Source organism: Meles meles, chromosome 8 (assembly GCF_922984935.1).
Source record: "Meles meles chromosome 8, mMelMel3.1 paternal haplotype, whole genome shotgun sequence".
NCBI classification, from domain to species: Eukaryota; Metazoa; Chordata; class Mammalia; order Carnivora; family Mustelidae; genus Meles; species Meles meles.
The window spans coordinates 57933554-57943687 of NC_060073.1; the positions used below are offsets into that span (position 1 = coordinate 57933554).

Consider the following 10134-nt stretch of genomic DNA (forward strand, 5'->3'; position numbering starts at 1 on the left):
AATTAATTTTGCTATGGAATATGAGGTAGTCGTCAAAGTCAAAGTCCGTTTTCTCATACAATTATTTAGTTGTTCCAGCTTTCCATTTCAGGAAGAATTTCTTTTTTTTTTTTTTTTTTTAAAGATTTTATTTATTTATTTGACAGAGAGAGATCACAAGCAGACAGAGAGGCAGGCAGAGAGAGAGAGAGAGGGAAGCAGGCTCCCTGCTGAGCAGAGAGCCCAACGCGGGACTCGATCCCAGGACCCTGAGATCATGACCTGAGCCGAAGGCAGCGGCTCAACCCACTGAGCCACCCAGGCGCCATCCCATTACATTGCTCAGGCATCTTCTTCAAAAATCAATTGCCCATATATGTATGATTTTATCTCAGTATTTCATAGGTAATACAGAAACACAATGACTATTAATCTTATTTTTAATTGAATAAATGAGAACACAAAATACCAAAATGTGTAGTATACAAAAAGGCAACAGTTAAAAATAAATCCATACTTGAAAATGCATACATTCCAAAAGGGAAAGTTTGAAAACCAATAATCAAAGCTTCCCTATGAAGAAATAAAAAGAAGTGCAAGTTAAACACAAAGAAAGTAAAACGAAGGAAATGGTAAAGATTCAAAGTCAGATGCATTGCAGATAGAAAACAAGTATCATTGTTAATCTCGATACCTTTTATGTCAACCTGACTGTGAAAATAAGCTTTAAGATAGAGCATGGGAGTTCCCAACAATGAACACACAGAGTCCAAAGTCTCTTCATCTCTAAGAAATGAAAGTGTTCTGTACATGACCACAAGCGTTTGATAGATCACTGGTGGGATATATGATTCAGAAGAAAAATCTGTGCCACACGCTTACGGATTACCTTGTTTTTTACACCATAGACAATAGGGTTGAGTGCAGGTGGCACAAGGAGGTAGATGGTAGACAGAAGAATGTGGGTAGGGGGAGCAACATGTCCAAAACGGTGGCTGAAGAAGGAGAAGAAGGCAAGAATATAAAATTCAAGGAAAACAAAAATGTGAGCTGTACATGTATTAAATGCTTTGAGCCGTGCCTCCTTTTGTTGTAGACGAAAAACAGCTTGGAAAATAAGGATATAGGAAATGAGGATAAAAATCATGTCAAAGCCCAGTATGGTAAAACCCACAAAAAGACCACATGTTTTATTGACTCGGACATCTTCTGCAGCTAACTTGACCACAGCCATGTGCTCACAGTAAGAGTGGGCAATTACAGTGGAATGAAAAACATGCAATCTTTTTATTAGAATGGGTAACAGACCAACCAGCACTGTAGCTCGGATTGCCACTATTACCATCATGTGACCCAAGATGGAAGGGGTAAGGATGGATGTGTGTCTCAGTGGATCACAGATGGCAATGTAGCGGTCAAAAGCCATAGCCAACAGAATGCCAGACTCCGTGCACTGCAAGGCATGAATGAAGAACAACTGAGCTAGGCAGGTGTCAAAGGCCATGGAGCAAGATCCGAACCAGAAGATGGCCAACATCTTGGGAGCAATGGCTGCACAGAGTCCTATGTCAGTGGCTGCCAGCACTGCCAGGAAGATGTACATAGGCTGATGTAGGCTGCGTTCTGTAGGAATGATGATTAGTAAAATGATATTTCCTAAAAGAGCCACAAGGCACACAACAAAGAAAGGAAACCCAATCCAAAACTGCACTTGTTCTAGTCCAGGAATTCCAATCAAGATTATGGTTCTGGGGTTAATATATGAAGTATTGTTGGATGCCATAGAGACTGGTATTCTGTCTTCTTGCTGCAGATTCTGACACCTGCAGAAGAAAATTTGGATGAGAATGAAAAGGCTTTATTCCTCACTATCATTCAGCTATTATCATTCAACCATATTGAACATTGAACAAGTAAGTTCAGTTCTTTGGATGGCAGTTTGGCCAGAGTGTTCTGGTGAAATTCTGTAATACATGTTGGAATGGCAGAAGCAAACAATCCTGCAGATCTTAACCAGAGGTAAAAAATGAGAAGATCTTGGGATCCTTGCCTTAGCCATGTAGAAATGGAAACCATGGAACCGAGACCACTGATTTTTGTCATTTTTCTTGAGTTCTAGCCTAGGTTGCTTGAAAAACCACCATTAGGTGTTCCTTCTTTACCTAGGTGACAACCCAATTTCATTGCAGTTTGAAATTCTTCTGGTCCTAATGTCCTAGAAGAAATCTTGTTTCTGTCACTGTGTGTGCATTAGTTTATAATCCTTTGGGAGTTTTCAATATTAACCACATTACTCCCGGTGCTGGGGAGGGAGTTATGTATTTCAGAGGTGCTGGCATTGGTTCTCAAAGAGGTTTGTTAGAATGGTTTGTCTTCCATATATTAACTCATTCCTTGATCAATATATTGAACAACCTACTGTTTTTCAGTGCACTAAGTGTGGCCCTATGAGGAAATTTGAAGATGGTGGTCATCTTTCATATACAGCCAGCTGAAATTAATTCTCTAAATAATTCATGCTCACTTATTTAGGATAGATTTGTGGAATAAGGAGTATGAAATAGACTATTTTTAGGGGGGCTTAAGACAAAGAAGAAAAAAAGAAAGAAGGAGAAAAAAAGAATGTTGAATTACCAAATTCAAGAAGAATGTAGGATAGTGTACAAAAAAAGTATAATCTGGCTAGTTTGGCCCTAGTCTGAAGCTAGGTTACCAGAATTGTGTTTTTTTCTCCCAGTGGTTAAAGATCAGCAGATCACTAGACTCTGAGCTCTGGGTAAGCTTGCATATCCTGTTTTGCATGGTAAACTCCCTACTTTTGCTTTTTAATAACTTTACACTATACTGTGAGTGATTAACTGTGGTTTGGATCCCAAAGCTCCTTTGAGTACAATGTCCAGCTCTTAATACCTCCCTAGTTCTACAGTCTTTCTTGGGGAATTCTTCTTGGGGAATTCAAATCAATTTGACAAAATCTTTTTTTCTCCCTTTGGTCTCAGTTTCATTAATTGCTCTCTAATATTTTAACCATTTCATGTTTTGTTCCAATCTTTCCATGCCTAAGCACTGATTCCAGTTGCTCCCACAAAGAGATCGTCTCAGGTCTGAACCTTTGTACATGCTGGAAAAAAATCCTTTATGAAGTAGTAGAAGTCTCTACTTCTGTTTTCATCTGAAGCCAATTTCTTGAAAAAATATTGGATAAGTAGCTGTTTCATGGTAACATGGAATACTTGTGTGGGAGTATAAAAAGGAGTTTTTTGGTGCAATAATTCTTATTTGAAAGAAAAAAATGATAGAAGGACACTGCGATTTCTTTGCCAGTGATTCTGCAACAATACTAATGAGTGGACTATAGTCACAATAGTCATAAATATGGTTTAAAGCCATAAACATTGTTGTGAAAATAATTGCTTTGATATTTCTATGTGGTAGTTAGGGGTGTGTGGTGGTGGAAATAGTGAAATGTGTGAATACTATTGCTAATACTTATGTGTACAAGTTGCCAGAAATGACAGAAACTGAGAGAGAAAGAGATCTTATAAATTAGATGTATCAGTATTTCCTTAAAAATTATTCAGAATGGAAGAACAGGTGGTACACATATACAATGGAATATTAACCATTCAAAGGAATGAAATGTTGCCATTTGCAATGACGTGGATGGAACTAGAGGGTATTAAGTGGAGCAAAATAAATCAGAAAAAAATACCACAATTTCACTCATGTGGAACTCGAGTAAAACGAATGATCAGGGGAAAAAAGAGAGAGACAAACCAAGTTCTCTTAACTACAGAGAACAAACTGATGGTTACCAGAGGGGAGATGAGTGGGGAAATGGGTTAAATAGGTGATGGGGATTAAGGAGTGCACTTATGATGAGCACAGAATGATATATGGAAATGTTGAATAACTATATTGTAGACCTGAAACTAGCATTACCCTGTACGTTAACTGTTAAACTGGAATTTAAATAAAACTTTTAAAAAATCATTCAGTAGTTGATAGAAAGCAAATATAAATATTATACTTAACTCCACCTACTTGATGATAATGACTTTATCATATTACTTATTATGTCTCATATTATCATATTACTTGCCTGGTGTGATGTAGTGATTTATAAATAGAAATACACAGTTGGTCTTCAACCCCTTTCCTGGCACTGGGCTCCTAAAACTCTTGGCATTTTCTAAGTGATAAGAGCAATGGGAACATCTTTCCTTATAAGAGTTGGTCCTTTGTCCTCAGTTCCTGAAATAGCTCCAGAGCAATAAAGGTAAAAGGAGTATCTTTTGTTATTCCCAACACCTTTTAACCACAGTGGAGTTTATGTTCATGAGGGGATTTTTGGAAAGCCCCTAGATTAACTACAGAATGGGGCTGGTTGTCAAGGGAATGAAACTTGTGACTCCTGTGTTGGGACTTTCAATCCTATCCCCAATTTCTGCAGAAAGAGAGGGGCTGGAGATTGACTTAATCACCTATGACCAATGATTTAATCAACCTCACTTAAGTATTGAAGCTTCCAGGAAAATCACTAAAATACAGGGTCTGGAACCTTCTGATTTACTGAACAGGTAGAGTTGATGAGAGCGTGGTACCTGCAGAAGTTAGGCAAGCTCCATACCCCTTCCCATATTGTACCCCTATCCCATATTACATCTGGCTGGAAGTAAGTAAACTGTTTTCCTGAGTTCTGTAGCCATTCATTCTAACAAATTATTGAACTCTGGAAGGAGGCTGTGGGAACCCCTGATTTTGTAGCCAAACTCGACATAAGTTCTGGGTAGTTAAGGAATCTACTACTTTTGGATAACCTAAGGTTAGCCTCTCAGACCAGGATGGTCTTACAGGACTGAGCCCTTAACCTGAGAAATCCAAAGCTAATTTTGGGTATATAGTGTCAGAATTGAATTAAATATATAGGACACACAGTTGGTGTCTGCAGAAAAATTGGAGAATTGCTTATGTGGAACCCCCTACCACAACCACCACATACAGGCACATCTAGTGTGAGAAGTGCTGGAGTGAATGTAGAGAGAAGAATAATGTGTATGTTTTCTTTTCATCCATTATTCAACAACTAGTTAAAATCAAGGGCTGGAAATCAGAAAGATGACCTGTATACTAATTTTGGATCCCTCATCATTTATGGACTCTTGCTGAAAGAGCCATACCTACTGCTCACAGTTTACTGATCTATAAATTAAGGTTACTGTCCTCATTTGGCTCAATGTTAAATGAGTTAATATACAGAAGAGATGAGTGTCTGGAACAATTCAAATACACAAAATATGGTAGGTTATACAAAGCCTGGTGTTTTTGTCAAGACAGACAAATTAATATTATAGAATATTATAGAATATTAAAGAGAGACAAAACAAAACACAGAGAAGTGAAAATTTTTTCATGATAGAGATGAAAACTACAGGGATGCCTGTGTGGCTCAGTCAGCTAATCATCTGTCTTCAGCTCAGGTCATGATCCCAGGGTCCTAGGATAGAGTCCTGCATTGGGCTCCCTGCTAAGCCAGCCAGCCTGCTTCTCCCTCTGCCTGCTGTTACCCATGTTTGTGCTCACTCTTTCTCTGTCTGACAAATAAATAAATAAAATCTTAAAAAAAGAAGAAAGAAATGAGAACTCCATTGAAAGAGGAAATGTCTAGAGCCTAAGAGCTTTCCTCCATCATCTCCTATATAATATTGGCCATTTCTTCAAGTAATCATCAAATGGTCACAAGTGAAATAATAAAATGATATCCTAACTAGTTTACAGACTTTTTCTGTAATTAAAAAAAGTCATATGATTTGTTTGAGTACATAGAACAAAAACAGTAAAAATGAATGCATCTAGATTTCATTAAACCCAATTTCTATGAAAGACAAAGGGTATAAGCTTGATCACTCTTAGCTGTTAGAAAGTAATGTAGCTTACATCATATAAGGAGTTGTCTCATTCTTACCTACTTAGAGGAAGAAGAAAAGGTGATAATATGTGATCTCCAGGAAGAAATAAGGTAAAAAGGAGATTGTGGTGTCCTTTGTCCTTTGCCTTAGGGAAGACTGAGTTGCTGGAATCAGATACTAAATATTTTTAATGCATATGTTTCTCCTATCTTTCCTCTACTTTTTACATTTTTCAAATACCTACTACATTGCAGGTTACTTCAAAATAATCCTTTTTCATTTTCAATAAACCAGGAAACACTAGAATTAATAAGGAGCTAGTTAATCAGAACCCAGAAAGCTTGGAAATGACCTTTGGTTTCTTGGGATTCAGAAATACGAACTGTGACTTGATTACCTATGAAAATCTTTCAACTCTAAATTACATTAATGTAGCCTCTCATCTTTCTCTGATAAAATATTTTAAACACAGAGACAATGTTGACAGAGGGGGAAAAAAAGAAGATTTAAAACCTGTCAATGTTTACTAAAAGAAACTGCCATTACAATCCCTTTTCAGCTACCACTTCCCAATTTGTAGGAACAAAAACTTACCCGGAATGAGCCAAAGGTTGGCTGGCATGTAAATGGGATGGTTGCATCAGTCTATTTCCATCAAAATTTCCGGTATATATGAATGGAAGAGTGGCGGGATATTCTTGAATGCCTTGGTTGATCACGGAGCATCATTATCCTTCTGATCTCCCTAGAGTATGATTATTCTCATCCCAGTTGGCCATCCCAGTTGGCCAGGAGTTGCTCTGGTTTCTAGAGAAAGGAGTCTCCCAGGAATGAGAACTGGATAATATCTGGTCTTGGATCACATTTAGATCAAATTGGCTCTGAGTTCATGAGGGATTCTATAATACAATTTCATTGTGCTTACAAATACAGTTATGCCACCTCTGATAATATTACTACTTTCATGAATGTCAGTCATTTCCCAAAATTTTATACTAACTTTCAGATTTGAATGAAAATTGAATAAATTTTTTCAGGAACAAAATTTTCCAAGTTTCCTCCATTAACTGACATATTAGATAAGTTAATATTATCACCTCTATCTCTTGATAGCAGTTGAAATTAATTGCAATGACAATGCTTATCCAGTGGCATTAGAGAGCTACTTAAAATCCCCAGATAAGGGGTGCCTGGGTGGCTCAGTGGGTTAAGCCGCTGTCTTCGGCTCAGGTCATGATCCCAGGGTCCTGGGATTGAGTCCTGCATCAGGCTCTCTGCTCAGCAGGGAGCCTGCTTCTACCCTGCTCTCTCTCTCTCTGCCTGCCTCTCTGCCTACTTGTGATCTCTGTCTGACAAATAAATAAATAAAATCTTTTTAAAAAAAAATCCCCAGATAATAAATTGCATAGAATATTAGCTATAATATGTTTTTCCTTCCAGCAGTCTGGGGTATATATATGTATTTATTTATTTATTTATACATACACATATATAATATTTATTTTATATAAAATTATATATAATTTATAAATATTTATAATTAAATATAAAAATTTATAATTGAATATAAAATTATTTTATATTTATTATATGTGTATATATATATTCTAAGATTTCATTTGTTCAACAGGGAAGCGAAAGAGAGAGCACAAGCATGGGGAGGAGCAGAGGAAGAGGGAGAAGCAGGCTCACCACCAAGCAGAGAGCCTGAGACAGGGTAGCATCCCAGGACCCCAAAACCACAACCTGAGTCAAAGGCAGATGCTTAACCGACTGAGCCACCCAGACACCCCAGTCTGGGGATATTTTAAACATAGTCTGTCCTTCTAACTTCAAGATTTTCAGTAGTTCACTCATTTGCCATAGAAAGCCAGTAATTCCCTGGTTGTTATACGAGGCTGGCAAACTGCTTTCCTCTAGCAGACTCCCAGATAACAGAACTGTAAATCATAATGACCAAACTGTGAGCATGATTCCCACGTAGATATTTTTTCCTCTGCTACTTTCAGTGTTGTTAAGCTGTGAGCAAGTGTCCAGCTTCAGAATCATTCATCCAACCTCAGTATTTGTGCAAAAATCTATTTCACTGAGAAGAAAATACTTTCAGGCAGAGTCAGTTGTCCTCTTCATTCTTTTCCTTTTTCCTCTCAGTTTCCACAGCAATCTGTCTATGGGTCGTTTTATCTATTTAGTTAGTCTAGCTCAGTTTCCACGGAATCAAGTCTCATCAATCGTCTACTCCTTCTAGTACAAAAACATAACCCCTCTCATTCCTTCTATATACATGTGCAAGTGTTAAATTATTATAAAAATAATACACCCTCTCTTTTACCCAGAAATATTGAAGATATTTTGTCCATTGTATTTTTGACTAAGTTTGTCAGATAATAGTTTATATTCATTTATTCTTTTTCATACACCACATTAATATGGATCATCTTAATCTTTTTTTTTTTATTTTTATTGAAAGTTTACCTGCATAGAAGCACACCTTCTTCTTGGCCCAGGATTTCCACTATTTGGTATTTACTCAAGAGAAAGGAATACTGAGCACCTGGGTGGCTCATTCGGTTAAGAATCTGCCTTCTCCTCAGGTCATGACCCCAGGGTGCTGGGGCTGAATCTTGTATGGGGCTCCCTGCTCAGCAGGGAGTCTGTTTCTTCCTCTCCCTCTGCTCATCTCCTCCCTGCTCATGCTCTCTCTCTCTCTCATGCTCTCCCCCTTCAAATAAATAAATAAAATGTTTAAAAAAGAGAGACAGAGAGAGAAACAAATACATAAGTCCACAAGAAGATGTGTATTATGATTTTTGTAGCAGATTTGCATATTGGCAGTTACCTAAAAACCCATAAAAAGGATAATGGATCTCAATCATTCAGTTTGATGATATTTGGTGTGTGTGCTGTTGTGTAGTGCATGTAAAATAAGATATTGAAAGCTTCTACTAGCCCAGAAAGTTTGCTCATGTCTCATTCCAGTCATTCTCCAATTATGTTCTTTCCCTTCAGGAAATTATTTCCTGATTTTTATCAAAGACAAGCTTTACTTTTTCTTAGATTTCTTTTAAATTGAGTCTCAAGGGATGCCTGGGCGGCTCAGTCAGTTAAGCATCTGACAAATAAATAAATAAATAAATAAATCTTTAAATACCTACCTACATATATACATAAATTGAGTCACAAAGTATAATTTGGATCCGATTAAGTGAAAAATGTAATGAAGAATTTAAGCAGAGGAACAGAATTAGTAAAAGAAGTGAGTCATGTTGGGGCGCCTGGGTGGCTCAGTGGGTTAAGCCTCTGCCTTCGGCTCAGGTCATGATCCAGGGTCCTGGGATCGAGTCCCGTATCAGGCTCTCTGCTCAGCAGGGTGCCTGCTTCCCTCCCTCTCTCTCTGCCTGCCTCTCTATCTACTTGTGATCTCTCTCTGTCAAATAAAGAAATAAAATCTTTAAAAAAAAAAAAAGAAGTGAGTCATGTAAAAATTTGTAGAGATATATACACATTTTGATGTTATTACAGTTCAAAATTTGGATGGAATGTTGTGGGAGATGCATTCAGAAGAGACTGGTGCTGGAGTTGAAATTATTGTGTGTGTGTGTGTGTGTACATATAATGATGAGTTTCAACCTTATTCTTTATACAAAAGATAGCCTTTGAATGATTGTTAATGGCAAATATAGTCATATTTTTCATTGCATTATATTTTATTTACTTTTTTCCTAACTATATTAATGAATAATTGGCAAATATAATTGTATATTTTTAAAGTGTACAATGTGATGATTTGATATACATACACATTATGGAATGATTACTAAGATCAAGATAATTAACTTATCCATCACTTCACATAGTTAAGTGTGTGTGTGATAAGACTGCTTAAGTTCTACTCATAGCAAATTTCAAGTATAAATATCATATTATTAACAGCTACATGTTGTACATTCTATCCTCAGAACTATTTATCTTATAACTGAAAGTGTGTACCCACTGACATACATCTACCATTTTCCCCTTCCCCTAGGCCTGATATCCACCATCTATTCTTTGTTTCCGTGAACTTTTTTTTTTTTTTAAAGATTCTGCATATATGTGATACCATGCAATATATATCTTTCTCTGTTTGGCTTCATTTAAAATAATGGTCTCCAAATTCATTCATGTTGCAAATGGCAGGATTACTTTTTATGGATGTATAATATTCCATTGTACATATTCTTTATCCAATCATCCACTGACAGAT

General features: G+C 37.0%; 1 protein-coding gene across 1 annotated transcript; it reads right to left on the reverse strand.

The window, feature by feature from the left end:
• Nucleotides 1–811: 811 nt before the first annotated feature.
• On the reverse strand, nt 812–1762 carry LOC123949555 (olfactory receptor 52A1-like). Its single transcript, XM_046017076.1, has one exon. The coding sequence runs from the start codon at nt 1760–1762 to the stop codon at nt 812–814; it is 951 nt and encodes a 316-aa protein (XP_045873032.1).
• Nucleotides 1763–10134: the final 8372 nt, after the last annotated feature.

What these genes read in the sequence shown, in the direction of transcription:
- LOC123949555 (XM_046017076.1), bottom strand. Translation starts at nt 1,762, where the DNA reads ATGGCATCCAACAATACTTCATATATTAACCCCAGAACCATAATCTTG.